The sequence below is a fragment of the Bos javanicus genome, chromosome 1, assembly GCF_032452875.1.
Source record: "Bos javanicus breed banteng chromosome 1, ARS-OSU_banteng_1.0, whole genome shotgun sequence".
In the NCBI taxonomy this organism is placed as follows: domain Eukaryota; kingdom Metazoa; phylum Chordata; class Mammalia; order Artiodactyla; family Bovidae; genus Bos; species Bos javanicus.
The window spans coordinates 45,009,431-45,030,981 of record NC_083868.1 but is presented as its reverse complement, the minus strand read 5'-3'; the positions used below and the strand labels follow the sequence as shown (position 1 = coordinate 45,030,981).

The 21,551-nt window shown below is 40.8% G+C and overlaps 1 protein-coding gene across 14 annotated transcripts in view; it reads right to left on the bottom strand.

Moving 5' to 3' along the window:
- The window catches only part of LNP1 (leukemia NUP98 fusion partner 1), a 42,265-nt gene that overhangs the window by 11,189 nt on the left and 9,525 nt on the right, over window positions 1-21,551 (bottom strand). For 7 of the 14 annotated variants that reach the window (XM_061381687.1, XM_061382054.1, XM_061381452.1 and 4 more), the window contains exons 2-3: window positions 9,523-9,571; window positions 3,552-3,749 (exon numbers count right to left, since the gene is read on the bottom strand). In XM_061381687.1, the coding sequence (XP_061237671.1) occupies window positions 3,552-3,710 (159 nt within the window). In that variant the 5' untranslated portion in view covers window positions 3,711-3,749; window positions 9,523-9,571. Of the gene's footprint in view, window positions 1-3,551; window positions 3,750-4,011; window positions 4,902-9,522; window positions 9,572-21,551 lie in introns of those variants that run through there. The other 7 variants (XM_061381779.1, XM_061382216.1, XM_061381529.1 and 4 more) reach the window with 3 other exon arrangements.

The window sequence follows — 21,551 nt, the reverse complement described above, 5'->3', positions numbered from 1 at the left end:
TCTATCTTGGCATCTATTGATAGTAGAAGAGAGGAAACAAGTCCAGGGAACATTAATGATAAATGCTCCCCTGTAGAACTGTCACTGATGCCTGAAATTTATTACTAATTTCTTTGGATCAAGCTTGTCTCCTCTTGAAATAGAATACACATTTAAGCTGAAAAACAAGGAATCACATTAGTCACGAAACTTTAGGGCATCCCCCTCGTTTCAGGCGTGAGAAATCCTCTAAGGGGGCCAAGGCCCACCCTACCCCTGTAGTGAGCAACGCTGGAGAACCACCACTGAAGTGAGATACTACAATGGCGAGAGTGTGTAACAACCCTTAGGTCAGTCAGTCAAAAAAATTAAAATTAGATATATATTCTACAGTTTTCTTCCCTGGTAGCTCAGCTGGGAAAGAATCTGCCTGAATGCAGGAGATCCTGGTTCAATTCCTGGGTCAGGAAGATCTGCTGGAGAAGGGATAGGCTACCCGCTCCAGTGTTCTTGGGCTTCCCTCGTGGCTCAGATGGTAAAGAATCTGCCTGCAAAACGGAAGACCTGAGTTCGATCTCTGGGTTGGGAAGAGCCTCTGGAGAAGGGAACAGTTACCCACTCCAGTATTCTGGCCTGGAGAATTCCATGGACAGAGGAGCCTGGTGGGATACAGTCCACGGGGTCACAAAGAGTCGGACATGACTGAGCGACTTTCACTTCATTTCACTTCTGCAGTTTTAAATTGAGACTATAAAGACAGAATATAAAATTGGTTAAAGGTGATTGTTGTTAAAAAGAAAAAAAAATCCCTTGGGGTACAGATAGGTAAGAGGTTTATTTTGAACCCCCTCAAATGATATGATGTGGACTAGCACATGTTGTGCCTATGTGAGCATCGAAGAAGCACTGAGAAAGCCCAAGGCCAGGGAACTCAGTTCCCCCTGGAAGAGGTCTATCATTCAGCATAATCCTCACTTCCACTAGGCCCTAACTGTGTAGAACAAGGCTAAGAGAACCACATTAATCTGAAGATGACTAGAAAGTCAAATCAACTACTTACAATTCACTTTCAGTGAGTAGAATAAATAAGGGATATGGAGATTTTTCTACTTCAAGTTTGTATCCGTGTGACAATGGAGGGAGGAAGATTTGTTCAATAATGAGAAAGACGAAAAAAAAAAATTTTTTTTCACACAAGCACCTCAAGACAGTAAAGTTAGATTTTTAATTTGATTTAAATCAGCAATCACAGATTATAATCAGTCTTGTCAAAAAGTCGTGTGTGTTCTCTATATCTAAGAAATTAGTAATAAATTTCAGGGATCAGTGACAATTCTACAGGGGAGCTTTTATCATAATGCTCCATGGACTTGTTTCCTCTCTTCTACTATCAGTAGAAGCCAAAAGTAGCAGTGTTCTCTAAGATGGAGCAAGCTTTATACCTTGTCTACCTCATTCTTTCTGCCGAATTTGTATTTTCCACCAGCTTGGACACGCCACAAGCACAGACGCCATATACGTCTTCTTTTCCCCTGTAATCCTATTGTGCCTTGAACAACAACTGGCGCACAATCGGTGTTCGATAAATATGTGTAATGATTTAATGTTCCATCACTATGGTTTTGTAAGAATCGTGAGGCTGAAGACTTATAGTGGAAACCACATGCAAATAGCAAATAAGGGGAAAATTCTTCACGTGAATATAAAACTGATGGATGTAGGCTACTAACAGGTTGCAACAGGGGAGAAGCCTTTGAGTGGAGCAGTGGGGAGAGAAAAAAAAAAGATAAGGCTAAGAGTAAGCTTTTTTCTTTTAAGTTGTGTCTGAGCTCAAAGCAAAACACAGAACTTGAAAACCTAATTGTTCTCATATCTCCAAAGTAAGAAAAATTTGAGCACATTTTAGAGTCAGGAAAAGTTAAGTATCCAACTACAGATTCACTTCAGAAACACAGGCATTGTGTGAGGAGGGATGAGGAATCAGGCCCTCCATCCTCCAGGACTCTGCCTCTTTTGCCCGGGGTCCCCCAGTCTGCGCTCTGTGTTTCGTGCTCTCTCTGCTCAGTTAGGTCGTCATGTTTCGCCTGTGCTTTTGTTTCCTTAAATAAACACATGCTTTCTGCATGCTAGTCTGCTAATTATGGAATTGTCAACTCGGAGAATCGAAACAGGTTAACTCGGGCAGATGCCCAAAGCCAGTGTGAGCAGGAAAAGATAGATGGATCCTCTTTAGAAATGTTATACAAAGAAATTCTGCTATTCTCCAATAGTTTAAGGCAAACAACATTGCAACCCACAAGTGGACTCTCTAAATAAGGTAGATCATCCTAGTTTTTAAAGTCTAATAAATGCTAAAATCTATTCAAGAAACTATTATTTTATGTCATGTTTATTTGTTTTCATATTTTGGTGGCTCCAAAGGGCTGTTGTGATAAACAGTGAAACTCATTTTTTTTCTCTTTGTTTCTCCCTGGTTCTTGCTGTTTGGCTAAACACTAGTCATATTCCTGGTTCACACATTATGAATACCTCCCTCAGTGTGGGCCATAAAAGATTAAAACATGAGCATAATAAGCAAGGGTTTATTTTATAACAGAATTATGGAAAGTGAGACTGGAAGGGTTCTTGTAGATCATCAAGTGCAACCTCTGTCTTTTTTCACTTAAAGAACCTGGAGTTCAGTGAAGTGTTGAAATGCTCCCTTGGTCCCTGATTATGCTTTTTAAGAGAAGTATTTTCAAATATTTGTGTCTCAAAGAGGTCTCATTCCTCAAACTTGCTGACCATTTGGAGTATAAGACTGCTTTACATGCTTTAATATACTTCACATACATTATGCTTCTGGGAACTTCAGAGCTAAAAATAAAATAACATCACCCCTGAAACTTATTTGGTTCTGGAGTTAGCATAGCAGGGGGTTGGGGAAATATTCTCTGGTAGCTGGAATTCTAAGTGCACGTGTACCCACTGCCGAGTCCACACCTGGTCAGGTCCACCTATTTCCCTCTCAAGAGCTCTCCTGTCCCCTGCCTAGCCATGGAAAAACAGTGCTGAGAGTGGTAGAATGTTGGCTTTCTCTCCCACCAGGAAACTAAATGAGAACCTGAAGAAAGAGTACATCAAATTGATCAGGGGTAGTGACTTATTAAGTAGAATCCCCAATTCCTTAGATGCCACCAAATAGTGGAGCTATTTTCAGTATTTCAAAAAGACTGCTGGAAATCAAACAGTGATCCACACCAGTGTTACACAGACTATAACATCAGGTTTCTTTCCTTTGGCTTGAATTATATTACCTCTCAATAGGATTATCCCAGGCTTATCAGGAGCTCCGAGTAGCAGTTAAATATATCTTAGGTTGCTAAAAATGAAGGAATCATTACTTAATAGATGAAAATCAGGTCCTTTGGAGGACAAGATAAAATGATAAAAGGGATTTTTGTGAGTATAAAAAAAGGTTTGGAAGTACTCATTTCAACCAAAGAAAACTGTATCATAGGACCCTCAAAAAAATCGAAGAGAAAGCCCCCTCCCCTAGTTTGGTTCTCCCCTGGTTCCATTGTACAACTCACTGGGCAGGGCAGGGAGCTTTTCCTGTAACTGGCGTCTTGTGATCCACGGCGGTCCCGGAGTCCTCGCTCATCCTCCTCTATCCAGCTGTGACCCCAGAAGCTGCTCATCCATTTGGCAAAAGACACATCATCATCATCATCATCATCTTTGTGCTCCATGTAAAGGCGCTTCAGAATATCCAAGGCCTGTCCCTAAATCTAGCAGAGAGAAATATCACCCAACAGGGCTGACTCGATGAAACCCAGGATCTCCCCAAGAGACAAAACGAATGATGTTTTCAAATGGTTTCTGATAATGGAATCCTTAAAGGAGAAAGATTTACTAAACAACCACTTCACAATCAGGCAGCCTCTGGTAATGTCTATTTATAAATTGTGCAGCCCACATTCCCCTCCCCTCCCCCTGTCTTTTTAAATTGAGAGGCTTTTTAATCCTTCCATTGCTGGGGTTGTGCCTCACAGCCGAAGGGTGGGAAGTACAGTCCACTGCCTGGTTTTCCCTGTGCTTTGTTGCTGATGGCATGTGATGGCCTCTCCAGCTGTCAATGGTGATAGAGCATGACCCTCATAATATGCCTGTCAGCTCCAGGCCAGCTCTAAAACGGGGCCACTTACAAGGGACAGACTGCAGCCTGCAAGATAGCCGGCTATTGGTATGTCATATCTACAGCCAGATTCTCCTAATAAATAAATTTGATACTGATATAAAATCTAGCTCCTGGGGCAAAAAGAAGGTTTTTTTTTGATGTGCTATTTATACATGTACAAAGGTAAAGGAATGTGCAAATCTTAAGTGTACGGTCTGATGAATTTGTACACACATATACCCCTCTAATGACCACAACTATTCAGGTGAAGACATTTCGAGCACCCTGGCAGTCTCCCTCTTTTCCCATTCTAATCTCATCTCCCTCCAAAAGGTTAAGATTTCTGACGTCTATCACTGTAGATTAATTTTGCCTGGTTTTGACTTTGCAATGGAATTATATAGTATGTATTATTCTGTGTCACAAAATTGTTAGTGAGATTTATCCTCACTTTTATAGTAACAGTGGTTCATGCTACATAGTATTGTACAGTATGATTCTCCAACTTTTTAAAAATTCAGTCTATTATTGATGGTCTTTTGGGGCTGTCATATTTGGGTTGTTTCCATTTGGTGCTGTTATTAATAGAGTTTCTATGAACATTAGAGTCTCTCTTAGTAGGCTTTTTCTTCCTCAAGGTAAGGAGAATATTACATTTATTGAGCTACTCTGTGCCAGGTATGGAGTCAAGTATCTTACATATGTTATTTTCATTATTAACAACCCTGTGCTTGGGGTATATTCATCATATTTTATAGATGAGGAAATTTAATTCATAGATCATCACTTTCCCAAGGTGAAATTACTTCTGAGCAGCATAGCCAAGTTTGAAGCAAGAAGTAAGCCCAGGTTCTCTCCACTGTTCTGCCAGTATTCCATGAAATTTTTGATAAATTTTATATTTATAAATAGAAGCGTTCTTGGACATTTTCCATGTAAAGTTTCTTCCTTGAGCTGTAAAAATTGACTTAACTGTAACCAATGTTCCTAGAGTACTATTCTACAACTTACCTAAGGGAAAGTAACCAATGCACAAGATGGCTTATATTTTTATTTTTTGCTTTAAATTATAGGGTTCATGCTTGTTACTTTGTAATATTTTTATTAAAGAATGGAGGCTTCTCTGTGACCCAGATGAGAAAGGAAAATATATAATTCTATGTCATCACTGTTGGTTGTCTCTGTCATTAAAGAAAGAAATCAGATAATTATTTTCCTTGGGGAAACAGAACCAGGTTTGTCCACAAAAGATGACAATGGATGGACTTCTTTTTTTCTGTTTCTCTTAAGACAAAACTGTGTTTTCTTCCAATTTCTGGGAAAAAAAAAAAAATCTGGGCGGGGGTGGAGAACCCAGAGCAGATAATATCTAATTACTTCAAAGTATTGTAGGGAAAAGGAACTAGGACTTCATCTTAAAACCTCTTTGAATAATATCTGTCTCTTGCACTTCTGAGTGCGAAAGTCATTCAGTCGAGTCCGACTCTTTGTGACCCCATGGACTATACAATCCATGGAATTTTCCAGGCCAGAATACTCGAGTGGGTAGCCTTTCCCTTCTCCAGGGGATCTTCCCAACCCAGGGATTGAACTCAGGTCTCCCACATTGCAGGTGAATTCTTTACCAACTGAGTCACCAGGGAGCCAAGAATACTGGAGTGGGTGGCCTATCCCTTCTCCAGGGGATCGTCCTGACCCAGGAATTGAACCAGGGCCTCCTGCATTGCAGGCGGATTCTTTACCAGCTGAGCCACCAGGGAGCTCTCCCCTTTACACCCTAAGTGCTCAGTCACTCAGTCGTATCCAACCATTTGCGACCCTATGGACTGTAGTCCCTGAGGCTCCTCTGTCCCTGAGATTTTTCCAGGCAAGAATACTGGAGTGGGTTGCCATTTCCTACTCCAGGGTATTTTCCCAACTCAGGAACTGAACCTGAGTCTCTTGTATCTCCTATCTTGACAGGCAGTTTCTTTACCACTAATGCTACCTGGGAAGCCCTTAATGCCTCACAGGCAAAAACAATTCAGATATTGGAAATGTGCAGAAAAAAGGTATCTGTTTATACTCACACACATACACACACACACACACACATATATGAATTTATTATGAGGAATTGGTTCATGCAATTATAGACCAGAAATCTGCCAGTCTGCTAGCTGGAGACCCAAGAAAGCAAGTGATGTAATTCAATCTGAGTCCAAGGGCCTCCATGGAAAGCAAGGATGTAAGTCCCAGTCCAAGTACAGAGAAGATGAGATGAGATAGCTCAGTTCAAGCAGTGAGGAAAGAAAAAAAGGGTGAATTTCGCCTTCATTTGCCTTCTGTTCTATGCCAGTCCTCAACTGATTGTATGATGCCCACCCACAATGGCCAATTTACTTTACTGAGCCCACTGATTCAAATGCTAATCTTATCTAGAAACATCCTCACAGATATCCCCCAAAATAATGTTTAGTGTAGGTGCCCCCATAGCCAGTAAAATTGACATATAAAATTATCACAAAAGAACTAATCCCATTCCCAAGACTCCACCCTCAGGATCTACTTATCTTCCAAAAGGCTCCATCTCCAAATACATCTCTCACAATAAAGATCAAGCTTTAACACAAGAACTTTGGAGGACCACAGACACTCAGTTCACAGGAAGCTGCCTACATGACCAGTACCCAGTAAAAACCCTGGGCATTAAGTCTTTAATGAGCATTTGAACAATGTTTCACACATGTTATTTCACACTAACTGCTGGTAAAATTAAGCACATCTTATGGGAGTGAAATGGAAAGGGAATTTTGGAGGCTTATTCCTGGTATCCTTCAGACTTCACCCAATATGTCTTTCCCTTTCTGATTTTATATCCTCTCAGTGCAATAAATTTTATCCACAAGTACAATTATGTGACGAGTCTTGTGGATTATTCCAGCAAATCCCTGAACTAGGGGGTGGCAGTTGGTGTCAAAAGTGGGATTTACTAAAACAACCCCAACTCACTGAAATATTGCTAAAGCAGTGTCTGGAAAAAGGATAAAGGGGACATCATAATAAACTTTTGATGCAAACTGGTTACCTAGTCATCTGTGGTATGAAACATCAGCAGAGATGATGTCTATTGTGAAAGGTAAAGATTAACTATGGAATTTCAAAATGATACAGGCAAGTCCAGGAGAATCTGCTCATTGAAAGTATTGATTGCTTTTGGCAATGGTAGCTAAAGTGACAAGATTAAAAATTGCAGTTGCAACCTAGATGATGCCTTAGGGTTTTGTTCTCTCCTCCCAGTGGGAGGGGAAAAGATTATCAGTGCCAAGGCTAAAGCAAGCTTCAGATAAACCAGAAATAAAGGAGAAGGGAAAAGCAATACTCTGTCCTCTGGTACAGCTGCTGCTGCTGCTAAGTCACTTCAGTCGTGTCCGATTTTGTGTGACCCCATAGACGGCAGCCCACCAGGCTCCCCCGTCCCTGGGATTCTCCAGGCAAGAACACTGGAGTGGGTTGCCATTTCCTTCTCCAATGCGTGAAAGTGAAAAGTGACAGTGAAGTCGCTCAGTCGTGTCCGACTCTTAGCGACCTCATGGACTGCAGCCCACCAGGCTCCCCATCCCTGGGATTCTCCAGGCAAGAGTACTGGAGTGGGTTGCCATTGCCTTCTCCATCTGGTACAACAGCCCCTTACATTCCAGCTGGGATTTCTCAGCAGCTGTAATGCCAATCCTGAAAAGTGTTGAGGGGGTTGTACAAACTTGCAATGAAAAAAAGAGGGAGAGAGAAAGAATGGAGAGACTTTTTTAAAAAATGACTTTTTTGTGGCTACTACTTCTGGATGTATGATAAAAACTGATGCAAAATACTATATGCCTATAATTTCATACATGTTAGAGGGATTATCCCAAATCAGGGAAAGCTCCCCAATAAAAGGTGTTGGTAGAACATAAAATCCTTGCTTTTTGTTGCTGGTGGATGGGTTAAAATTTAAATGCTGGCTATTGAAATCTCACAGCTGATTATTTTTGCTAAGATTTTTGCCAGTTGGAGCCTATGAGAAAGGTAGACAACATAAAAAGAGAGAAAATCTCTATAGGAAAATCTACTTTTGAGTTTTAAAAGTCAGGTTTTGATTTGCTAAGTTCTTGCAAAATCAGATGTCTAATTCTTAGAGGCTGATAATTTTCCAGCCTAATGTGCATATTTTTGAGTGGTTCAATTTGAACTTTAAGTCTGGCAGGATAAAAAGGACCTGGAACCTCACTGTCTGACCCAGTAGTCTCTTGGCTTTGCTGCTGCTAAAGAAGAAAAGTCCTTTTTGGAATCCTGGATTCAGAGATCCTATTTACCTGGACCTAACAGGAGGCTGAGGGGCTTGCCAGGTGGCTCAGTGGTAAAGAATCTGCCTACCAATGCAGGAGCCATAGGAGATGTAGGTTCAATCCCTGGGTCGGGAAGATCCCCTGGAGGAGGAAACAGCAACACACTTCAATATTCTTGCCTGGGAAATCCCATGGACAGAGGAACCTGGTGGCTCCATGGAGGTTGCAAAGTGCTGGACACAACTGAATGACTGAGCATGCGTGCAATGTCACATAATGATTGCGATAGACTGTTCCAACTTCTGAAAGCAGGCATAGGCTCAGTGAATAGAATCCAGGCTCTGGGAGATGTCAGACATCCTCCCCTTCCACCTTGTGGGGCCATAAACTATAAAAACACTATGGATGCTTACTGAACCCCATGGTTCATTTGCAGATGTCCATGGGAAAGGGTTTGTTCTCTGACGGGACCATCTGAAACCAAAATGCTAGTAACTCTATCTAATGTAGGGACGAATTGCATCTGAGATGATTAATCATAAGAAACTTGTGATTCCTGTCAAAACTCCAAGTTGGGAGACAGCACATTACGGGGAGTGGGACCTCTCCACCCACTCCTAAAAGATAGGGTTCCCACCCCTCTTCCCAAGGATATCTCACAGTTATTGACTTGTGTTTGGGTTTTACTAATAACATTATTGACAATGGTGGACTGGTAACTGATTCTAATTCACTCACCTTTCTTTCTTAGTTAGGAATTTTTAGCATTAAATCCCCAAACAGAGATTGAGCTTCTCCAGGCTATTTACCAAATAAATGATCAGCATGATAGGGATTGGGGTTATGTAAATCACATTCTGCAAACTTGAAAATTCAGGATTTTGTCCTACAAGTTCCTGAACATGATGTGTCTTTTTGGTTAAGTTTATTAAAAATGTTTTTCTATGTAAATTCATCTATTCCTCTGTTTGAATTTATTAAATTAACACTTATTAAGTGGAGTGCAAGGTGTCAGTTGTGAGCCGCACTTCAACAACAGATCACAAGAGAAATTAAAATAGAGAAAAATTAAATACTTACAGGTCCCATGGGCAGGTCAAGGCAGAGTGCAGACAGAGAGAAGCAGGGCCTGGGGAACATGTTTTTATTAGAGTTTATAGGGTGGAGTGCTTTGCAGTTTCCAGGCTAAGGCCAGATTGGTCAGTTCAAACCAGAAAAACAGTGCTTTGATAAGTCCCATGAAGGTCTCATTGGTCTTATCTAAGAGAGTGTAAGAAGGCACTGGGAGGCAGGGGAGATTGTTGATTGCAAGGGCCTTTGAGGAAGTCATATCAGGAACTTACATTTCCTTGTGATTCTGTGAGCTGCCATCTAGGGCATGGGTTTACCTAAGGGGACTACTGTCCGTTTAAGGTCACTGCTGGCCCCTTGGCCAAACAAAACGGATGTTGAGACACAATAGCATGGAGTAGCTTAGCTAAATTCTCAACACTCTCCTTATTCCTAACCCTTCCTGCTGAAAAGTCTAGATCAGAATAAAACATGATTGGGAAAAAATGTAAAGTTAAGATTACTGCATGAGACATACTTATCAAGTGATAACACAGAAAAAACAAAACACCAACACCTGTGAGATGCAGGGATAGGTGGGCATCAATAATTTCTACTTTTTATAACTGCTGTCTTTCAGAACTGCTCCTGGAGGAATTCTCTGGCAGTCCAGTGGTTAGGACTCTGTACTTTCACTTCCAGGGCCTAGAATTCAATCCCTGTTCAGGGAACTAAGATCCCATAACTCTCCTGGCACAGCCAGAGACAGAGAGAGAGACAAAAGAACTGCTCCTCAACGACAGTACTGCCTTCACAAGATGCTTTGAGGTCTTGAATGCAAACAGACTGCTGAGCCTATGATCACACCTAACAATGCTGACTGTGACACAGCAGGGGATGTCCTCAGCTTCTGCGTTTCCAGGAAGAACACCTGAAGATGCTGTTCCCACTCATGAAGCAAATGAACTGATGTCAAAGACAAGCAAAACTGATTGAAACTGCCTTCCTCCTGGAAATGCTTCCAAAACTAGGGACTCGGGACTTTCCTGGCAGTCCAGTGGTTAGGACTTCAAGCTTCCACTGCAGGGGGCATGGGTTCAACCCCTGGTTGGGTAACTAAGATCCCAATGCTGCATGGTGCCACCTAAATAAATAAATAAAACTAGGAACGCAACTGAATTATTTGGACTGGACAGAAAGCCCTGAGGCATAAGGACTCACAGTGGGAAGCCACACTGGAGGCCCCGTTAACCTGTTTTGCCTGACTAATGTGTGCCTTCATTGGTGTGACTTAACAAGTGCACACTTTTTGTTTCCAAGGGTGCTCTCTGGAATTGTTATTTCTTGTATGCGTACCTTGACTATCATGGACCACCTCAACTTACCAGAATTGTGTTGTGCCTAAATTGATGGCTCAGGCCAGGTTAAGAAAAGGTTAATATAAAACTTAAGGAGAAAGCCACCTAGCTTTCTAAGACTGACCTTTATTTTTAATAGGATTTGTTTATATTGGCTAAATCCAGGATCCCTGGAGGGCCATAATGAAAAGTCAATATTGCAGGATGCTTTCATCCTACTGCATGGGTCCTACCGATAATAATTTTGCTCTAAAAATGCCTTGAGCAAGAAGGTGGATGCTGCAGAAAAAAAGGTAACACAGTAGTCTGATGCTGCCTATCCTTAGAAAGGACTCCTTGCAAGGTTGGCCCTTACCTGGTATCTGGGAACTTGGCTGGCCACCCATCCTCTGTAGTGATGTAAAACTTTCCCTAACTGGAACCCTCCTACACTGTTGGTGGGAACATAAATTGGTGCAGCCACTAAAGAAAACAATATGGAGGTTCCTCAAAAAACTAAAACTAGAGTTGCCATATGATCCAGCAATCCCACTTCTGGGCATATGCTGCTGCTGCTGCTAAGTCGCTTCAGTCGTGTCCAACTCTGTGCAACCCCATAGATGGCAGCCCACCAGGCTTCTCTGTCCCTGGCATTCTCCAGGCAAGAACACTGGAGTGGGTTGCTATTTCCTTCTACAATGCATGCATGCATGCTAAGTCGCTTCAGTCTCTGTGCCACCCTATGGACAGCAGCCCACCAGGCTCCTCTGTCCATGGGATTCTCTAGGCAAGAATACTGGAGTGGGTTGCCATTTCCTTCTCTATCTGGGCATATATCCAGACAAAACTATAATTCAAAAAGATAAATGTAGCCTTATGTTCATAGCAGAACTATTTACAAGAGCCAAGACATGGAAACAACCTGTCAGTTGACAGATGAATGGATAAAGAAGATGTGGTTTATATATACAATGGAGTATTACTTAGTCATAAAAAGAACAAAATAATGCCATTTGCAGCTACACAGATGGACCTAGAGATTATTATACTAAGTGAATAAGTCAGAAAGGGAAAGACAAATACCATAACACTTATATGTAGAATCTAAAATATGATAAGAATGAATTTATTTACAAACAGAAGCAGACTCACAGACACAGAGAAGAGACTGTGGTTGCCGGGGTAGGGGGCAGGGGATGACCGGATTGGGAGCTTGGAAGTAGAAGATGCAAACTACTATATATAGAATGAATAAACAAGGTCCTACTATATAGCACAGGAAACTATATCCAATATCCTGTAATAAACCATAAGGGAAAACAATATGAAAAAGAATATATAATATATGTATAACTGAGTCACTTTTCTGTACAGCAGTAATTAATACAATACTGTAAATCAACTAGACTTCAATCAAAATAAATAAATTTAAAAATATATATACACACAAAACTATATACCAGAAACTAACAAAATACTATAAATTAACTATACTGAATTTAAAAAGAAAGAAAAAAAAATCTTTCTCTAACTGATAGGAGTGGCCTAAACTGCTTATACAACCAATGTGATTTATGCTGAGTAGCTGCCTTTCTCGTGAAAGTGTAGAGTTTTGGTACATGCCAGGCAGTGCATGCCTACATGACCAGCCTCCAGTAAAAGCCTTGGGTTCTGAGGCACCAGTGAGCTTCCCGGGGAAACACTTGGCACATGTAATTACAACTCATTCCTGGAGGAATTAAGCACACAGTGCGTGACTCCACTAGGAAAGGACTTCTGGAGCCTGAGATACGTTTCCTCTAGACTTGACCTAAGCGCATTTTCACTTTGCTGATTTTGCTTTGTCTCTTTTCACTGTTATAAATCTTAGCTATGATTACAGCTACATGCTGAGCCCTGTGAGTTTTCAGTAAGCCAGCAAACGTGGCGGTATTTTCTGGGACTGCCCAGTGCAGGAAGGAAAGACAACTCTTCAAACATGTGGCCAAAAAATTTTCCCAAAGTAACAGATAAATTTACCACCCAAAGAAAAAATATTCGGCCTCCATTATATGAAATTAGTCCATCTCCATTTCCTCCCCTCACCACCATACCCGCCCACTTAAGCCGATTTCTTTAAAAGTGTGAGAGAAAGATGGTTGTCCACTTTGCCTGTCCTAAATTTCTTACGACAAACCTAGCAGCAAAGGAGCCGCAGCAAACGTCAAGTCTCAGCAGCTGGGGGAGAATGGCTCTTCGTCCTGTCCTGGAAGCCAGGGCCTGAGAGGAAGCCATGCAGCACTCTCTGCGAGCCCAGCTGCCCGCTTGACAGGGCAGAGGTTTGGACACCTGCCTTGGGGAGATGCTGCCAGGGGCACAGGACCAAAGGGAGCTGCCCTTTTGACCCTGCTCTAACGCTCTGCCTTGCCAAGCCAGTGTTTACACAGTGTCAAGTGGCTGAGACAGCTGCAGTTTTCTAGACAGTTTGAGTGTGCTTTTTTAATTTTTCTTGTACTTATTGTGAAAGGAATTATCTTCTCATAGAGGGTAGAACACCAGTAGTGCGTGTGTTCTCATAAACTGATCAGACATAAAGGGTGCCCAAGTGACAATGATCCTTGGCCTGCATAAAAATGAAGTGGCTTTGCAGTGCCCTCTTTCATATTCGCTGCTTCAGAAGACTGCAGTAATGAAAAGATGATTTTGCTTTTATTTCATTCTTCTTTTCATTTATTTCCTTTTGTTATTTCATTTCATTCCCTTTATTTATTTCATTCTCCATAGCCCCTACCTATTAATTTTTTTTAGTTCATTTTTTCTTTTTATTTTTGACAGTTAAAAGGAAGAATTATTCATTACACTGCTTTCAAGTTTGCCAAGCCAGTTTCACTCTGGAAAAGAAATGCTATGTACAGAGCTAAGCTGCTACTTTTTTTTTTAGTACATCAATGGTTTTGAGATAGTTTTCACTTGCCAGAGGGCAGTACTTGATTACTTGGCACTGTGTGCTGTGTTCTATTTAATGTCCTGATTATCAGTATGCTCTTTTGCATGCAACGTTTCCTAATATCATCCATTTCCATGATTCTTATCCAGTTACACTTTGAAGTATGCAACCCTTTTGAGGTGACTACCAAAGATACTGATTGTCGCCTAACCAAGTGTCCTAAAGCATGTACATGAAGGTACAACATAATCATTTTTTATTCTACAAAGTTGTATAATTTACATAATGAAAACTATTTTTAAAGTATTCAACTGCTAATGCAAAAAAATATATGAGGGAAAGAAGGTATGTTTTCAGAGGTTTGCCTACTAGAATATTGGTTGTATAAATATCCAGTTACTTTGGTATTAAGCATCATTAAGTTCTGCAGGACTTTGGCTAATGAGACTTTATGACACTCCAAGTTTTTAGATGTTGTAAAAGGTTTTTAAAAAACAATATCTCACCTGTTTCACAAGAGACCGTTAGAGACAGCATTTATTCTCATCTGCCAGAGATGGAATCTCTGCGGCTTTGTCTCCAGGAGTATTATTAATTGTATGATTTCTCAAGATCTTATTGATCTCTGAGCACCTATTACTCTATAAAAGATTAAACACACTATTTGTTAAAATTTACCACTTTGTAAAAAACTTTATCAGTTCAGCTCACCAGTGTGTCCTACTTCAGAAAAGACTTCCTCCCATTTATTAACTGCAATTTCACACAGTTTAAGGGTAGTGCCTTAGCACCTCCTCTTGTGTCCACAAGCCTCCCCATAAAAAGTGCTCCAGAGAAGAACTGGGGGAATTAGACTCCTGTGAGCCTGACTTCTTCTTTTTTTGTCACACCGAGTAGCACATGGGATCTTAGTTCCCAGGCCAGGGATTGAACCTGTGCCCCTGCAGTGGAAGCTCGGAGTTTTAACCACTGGATTTCCAGGGAATTCCCTGTGAGTCTCAGTTGTGCAATGTAAAATAAAGAAGTGGATCGCCAAACATTTAACAGAAATTGTGACAAAATACTTAAGACATTTAGAAAAATAAATTGGAAAAATTAAATTTTGAGTCAATAGACAATGGGAAATCTTCAGAATATTAAAAAGAAAAACTTTAATGAAGCTCTAGAACAATCTCTTCTGAGGATCAAATGCCATATACTACTAGTCTGAACACAGCCTTTCTGAAAAGAAATATTGCAAGGTGTATTAAGAAGCTATAAAAAATATTCTCATCCCTTGACTAAAAAATTTCACTTCTAAGTATGGTAAGTATATAATCAGAGGTTCATACAAAGGATATTTGTTTACCATAACATTATTTTAAACAGCAATAATGTGGAACTATCTTAAGAATAGAATTTGAAGATCAGGCTAATAAATTATGACATACTCATATAATGGAATTCTTTGCAGTCAGTCATTTAAAAAATCACAGGACTTAATGACACATGCAACTTCTCAGAATAAAATATTTGGTGACAAAACCAAAATATAGTGTGAGGGTTAATTTTATTTATCAACTTGGTTAACCCATGGTGCCCAGATATTTGGTCAAAAAGTATTCCAGATGTTTCTTCTTCAAAAAAATATTCTGAAGAGTGTTTTCTGGATGAGATTTAAAATTAAGTCAATGGACTTTGAGTAAAGTAGATTGATCTCCATTCTATGGATAAGTCTCATCCAAATAGTTGATGGCCTGAATAAAACAAAAGACTGAACTTCTCAGAACAGGATGTAATTGTGCCAGCAAACTGCCTTTAGACTTCAACTACAGTATTGCCTCCTCCGGGGTCTCCAGCCTGCGAGCCCACCCTGCAGATTTTGGACTTACCAGCTTGCACAGTCATGTGAACCAGTCCTAAAATCAACAAATCAACCTCTCTATAAAAAACAGTGGTAGTCACACAAAGCTATACATGTGTTAAAATTTCACCAAGTTCTTTGTGTGTATTGCTGGTGAAATCTGAATAAGTTCTCCAGATTATATCTATGTCAATTTCCTCATTTGATATTGCCCTATAGTTATGAAAGTTGTCAATATTGGGAAAGGTGGGGGTGTAAGGTACGTGAGACCTCCATATACATTTATTTGCAGCTTCTATAACTATTTCATTGTAAAAGTAAAATGAAAAATTACTGCTACCAAGAAAAAGTTCTCTAAATGGTTAGCGACTAGATCAAAACGCTATTAAACTACAGATATTCTTGGAATATAATAATAAAGATAGCATAGCTTTTCAATCTCTCTGAATTCCCACAGAAAAACCAACAGAGCAACCTCTAAATGAAATCATCCATGGACAACTCTACAATAGATACAAGATGTCCCCCACCCCCAAGTGGAAGGGGTGGGGTCACACAACCAACTATGAGTTGTCCACGCTGAAGGAAGAAGAAAGTAAAAGGCCATCTGTTAGATCTAAGAATCAGAGAATCACAAAACAGTCAATAGTTCAGAAAGCACAAGAAATCAGGTTAAGAACAGTGCTATCCTTTTATCCACAATGTTGTTGAACTGTTTTTTTTTAGATCTAGATTATAGATTTTCTTGGACTTTCAATTTGGAGACATATTGTCTGTGAATAATAAAAAGTTACTTCTTCCTTTCCACTATTCTTTTATTTATTTATTTTGTCTTATTAACACCTTCAGTAACATGTAATAAACCTAAAAAGCTTGACTGGTTCTTAACTTCAAAAAGAATACTAATGTTTCACTCTTAGATATGTTTATTTAGACTTTCAGATGATCTTTATCAAGGTTCTATAATGAAAATGTTTTCTAATTGGATCACAAGTAGATAGGGCAAAATACAACTCTGGTTAAATCTAGTTAGAAGATCATGGTATATTAAAAATAACTGCAACTTTTTGCTACTTCTTCCATTGAGAGTTGCAGTCTAATTCACTTCCCCATGAATCTGTGCTGGTCTTGCTAACAGGCTTGACCCACAAAACGTAGTAGAAGTGAAGTTTTGGAAAGCTTTGCAACTTCTGCCTGCAACTCTTAGGGCACACTCACTGGGAACCATGAGATGTCACAGAAGTCTGACTACCCTGACTCCTACGCTGGTAAGACCACAAGAAGGTGCTCCACCTGATAGTCTCAAATGAGTCCAGGTTCCCTACGTGTCTCTAGTGATAAAGAACCCACCTGCCAAAGCAGGAGACATAAGAGACACAGGTTCGATCCCTAGGTCAGGAAGAGTTCCTGGAGGAGGGCAAGGCAACCCACTCCAGTATTCTTGCCTGGAGAATCCCACGGACAGAGGAACCTGGCAGGCTATGGTCCACAGGGTCACAAAGAGTTGGAGAGGGGTGAAGAAACTTAGCACAGAACAGCAGAAATCACTACCACTTGGGACAGTCTGTCAAGCAGCAACAGATAACTGGAACACAGATATATAAACTATTTTTATGGTTTTACATTTTTTCATAATTTAACAAAATTGAGTCTCCTCCTCATTATTGGAATTGAGGCAATTTCCCAGTGGTTAGGAAAAACAACAAAAGGTAAAGACAGGTGAGTATAGCACAGAGGATCTCAGGTTCAGTACTAGACCAATGCTAAGAGCAGGTCTGCATAACAAGGGTTACTAGTCTAATAGGAATGAATTAGAAAATGGGTAGATACTCCACCAAGGGCCCATCACTTAGTGATGGGCCAGCATCTTCATGCAAATCAGAAAAAGGAATACCTTTTTTCCTAGCCACAGTCTGACATGAGACTGAGATGAACAAAGTGCAGGCTGGATCTCAGCCTCCACTTCTTCCAGCTTCCTTGCACAAGGCGCAATTAGTATAACCTATATGCAATACCTTTATAAAGTACAAGGAAATATTTCTATATTTGCAAATGACACAAATTCTTGTGGGCGGCAATGAACCAAGTTGACGAGGATGCAAAGATCTTAGGAATCTGTGTGAGTGGGCAGAAAGGTGGCAAATGAATGCACAAAGTATAAATATGAGCTAACATCACAGCTAAGGAGAGGATCTAGGGTTGTTGCAGACTGTTCTTCAGATTGTTCCCTGAAGATAATACAAAGGCTTCCTTTGACAGCAAAAAGAGCAACTACTTGATTGAATCATTAAAGTGACATTCCCCCTGAGAAGTAAAGTAGTACCACCCACTCAACTGATGCTCTGATGGAAGCTGAATAAAGGAGAAACCATTAAGAATGGAGAAAAATTAATAGCAGGAGGGCTCGGAAGAAACAAGGACTTCTATATATGAGTAGAATATGAAGGACAAGTTAATCAGGTCCCAGGGAAAGGAACTGCAGTGGTGGAGGTGGTAGCAGTGAATACAGCAGGCTTGGGACCAGGAACTAGTAACCGTGATGATGGTGGTGATGCAAGCAGACAATTTCTGGTGATGGCAGCAGCTGCAGCAATTGAGTTGGTTTCCCAGCTCTGCCAGTGGTCTTGACCAGCAATGTGGCACCAGACCATCAATGCTAGCAACAGGAATGGAGATAAAGCAGTAATCAGGAAACTGTCCAACAAATACTTCATTAACTCTTTATTCAGCACTGACCATATTTCAGGTATCATGTTCAATAGATAAATGTTAACAAATAATCATTATGTGCCCAGCCCCATAATAGATGTGGGAGTACAAAGATGATTAGATTAACGGTCCCCATCCTTTACAATCTTAAAATTGAGTATGGGGAGCACACATGAAAACAAAAAAATTGTGGCAATGTGGTAATTGTGAAGAAGAAACATAAAGTTTTGTGTAATCCAAAGTAAACAGAGAAAACATATTCCTTTGTTCTGACACATAGCATTAGAGCAGACACTGTGTTAGGCACTATATAGAACACAAAATAAATCAGATATAGATCCTGATCTGAGATGCTTAAAGTCCAGTCGATGAAGCAGGGCAAGTACAATTCTTAAAAACAAGTAGGAAAGTGACATGTTTTAGAAAGTTCCAGAAAAGTATTTTAGGGTTTTAAAGGAAAGCCTGCATATAGCAGCTACTCAGTATTGTCTTAAATAAAGCTACATTCTACCAACTCAATCTTGAATGCTACTTTCTCCTTCTTTGACGCCCTTTAATATAGTTTACTTTAAAAAATCTTTACTGAGTGCCTCTTCTATTGAGTGCCTGCTCTATACTGAATATCCACCTCCCCATCAATCATATATTGAAGCCCTAACCCCCAATGTGATAATATTTGGAGGTGGGACCTTTGAGATGTAATTAAAATTAGATGAGGTCATGAGAGTGGGGCCCTGGTCCACTGGGATTAGTGTCCTTATAAAAAGAGACACTTAAGAGCTTGTACCTTTCTCCACCTTGAGAAAAAAAAAAGGAGAAAGAAAGGAAGCAAGGAAGGGAAGGAGGGAGAGCAAGGGCAAGAGTGAGGAAAAAAGGAAGAAAAATAAACAAAGAAGAACGAAAGAAAGAAAATCACCTGAGGACACAGCAAGAAGATTGACACCTGCAAGCCAGGAATAGAGCCCTCACCAGAAACCTGACTGGCCAGAACCTTGATCTTGGCCTTCCCAGCTTACAGAACTGTAAGGAATAAATTTCTGTTCATTAACCCAACAAGTCTAGGATATTTGATTATAGCAGTCTACTACCAATAACCTCAGATATACAGATGACACCACCCAAATGGCAGAAAGTGGAGAGGAACTAAAGAGCCTCTTGATGAGGGTGAAAGAGGAGAGAGAAAAAGCTGGCTTAAAACTCAACGTTCAAAAAACTAAGATCATGGCATCTGGTCCCATTACCTCATGCCATATAGATGGAGAAACAAAGGAAAGTTTCAGACTTTACTTTTTTGGGCTCCAAAATTACTGCAGATGGTGACTGCAGCTATGAAATTAAAAGACACTTGCTCCTTGGAAGAAAAGCTATGACTGACCTAGACAGCATATTAAAAAGTAGAGACATTACTTTGCTGACAAAGGTCTGTATAGTCAAAGCTATGGTTTTTCCAGTAGTCATGAATGGATGTGAGAGTTGGACCATAAAAAAGGCTGTAGAACTGATGCTATCAAAATGTGGTGTGTTGGAGAAGACTCTTAAGAGTCCCATGGACTGAAAGGAGATCAAACCAATCAATCCTAACAGAAATCAACCCTGAATATTCACAGGAAGGACTGATGCTGAAGCTGAAGCTCCAATACTTGGGCCACCTGAAGTGAAGAGCCAACGCATTAGAAAAGACCCTGATGCTGGGAAAGATTGAAAGCAGGAGAAGGGGATGACAGAGGATGAGATGGTTGGATGGCAGCACCGACGCGATGGACATGTTTGAGCAAACTCTGGGAGATGGTGAAGGACAGGGAAGCCTGGCATGCTGCAGTTCATGGGGTTGCAGAGTCAGACACAGCTGAGTGACTGAACAACAAGCCATCCCTCCCAGACTAACGTCCTTCTCATCCAAAATTCACATCCTTGTCACATGCAAAATACATTAATTCCATCCCAACAGCCCCCAAAGTTAACTCATTCCAGCATCCACTCAGAAATCTAAGGTGCAAAGTTTCATTTAAATATCATATAAATCAGGTATGAGTAGATCTTGAGACATGATTCATCCTGAGGCAAAAATTCCTCTCCAGTTATGAACTTAGAAAACCAGACATGTTACATGCTTCCACAATATAAATGGCCCTTGAACAAAAGAGTTCTGAACTGTGAAGGTCCACTTACACATGGGTTTTTTTCAATAAATATGTGTAACACTATGGTGCTTCCCTGATAGCTCAGCTGTAATGAATCTGCCTGCAATGCAAGAACCCCAGTTCAATTCCTGGGTTGGAAAGATCCCCTGGAGAAGGGACAGGCTACCTACTCCAGTATTCTTGGACTTCCCTGATGGCTCAGATAGTAAAGAATCTGCTTGCAATGCAAGAGACCTGGATTTGATTCCTGGGATGGGAAGACCCCTAGAGGAGGGCATGGCAATTTGGACAGAGACTGCCCAGCTACAGTCCATAGGGTCGCAAAGAGTTGGACATGACTGAGCGACTAAGCACAGCACAACTCTTCAGAGGTAATTGAATCTGTGGTACAGGACCACACACATGGAGGGAGAGCCAACATTAAAGTCATATTCAGATGTTCAACTGTACAGGGTGGGGGCAGCACCTCTAACCCCCCACTGTTCAAGGGTGAAGTGTACAATGACAGGCATATTACAGATATGTCCATTCCAAAAGGGAAAAAATAGGAAAGAAGGGCTGATAGGTCCACAGCAAGTACAAATTTAGCAAAGCAAATTGCATTAGATCTTAAAGCTCAGTAATAACCCTCTTTGGTTTGATACTCTGCCCTCCAGGCCCACAGGGGTGGCAGTGTCACTTCCACAGCCTGGAGTAAAAGGTGGCCCTGCTCATGCAGCTCTCTGCAAGGGTGGTCCTGTCTCTACGGCACTGGGCAGACACACCCTGGTGGCCCTGCCCCCTGGATCCATGGTAGGCATGGTAGCCCTGCTATCTGAACAGCCCTTAGCATCTTTCCTTTTTCCTGAACATAAAGCAAGTTCACAGCTGAATAATTGTATGGTCCTATCCTATAAAAGCCCCAAACTACAACAGCCTTCTTCATTCCATCCTATTTTGGGAGGTCCTCTTTAGTTCCAGCTGGCAGTGTTTCTGCTGATAAAATCCTGTTTCTATTCCTAGCTTCTACTGATATTGACAATTAAGTCCATAAGTTGTACTAATGATCCATCAAATAGTCTTTCGGCCACATCCTAGTATTCTCTTCATAATAAGCTTTCTCT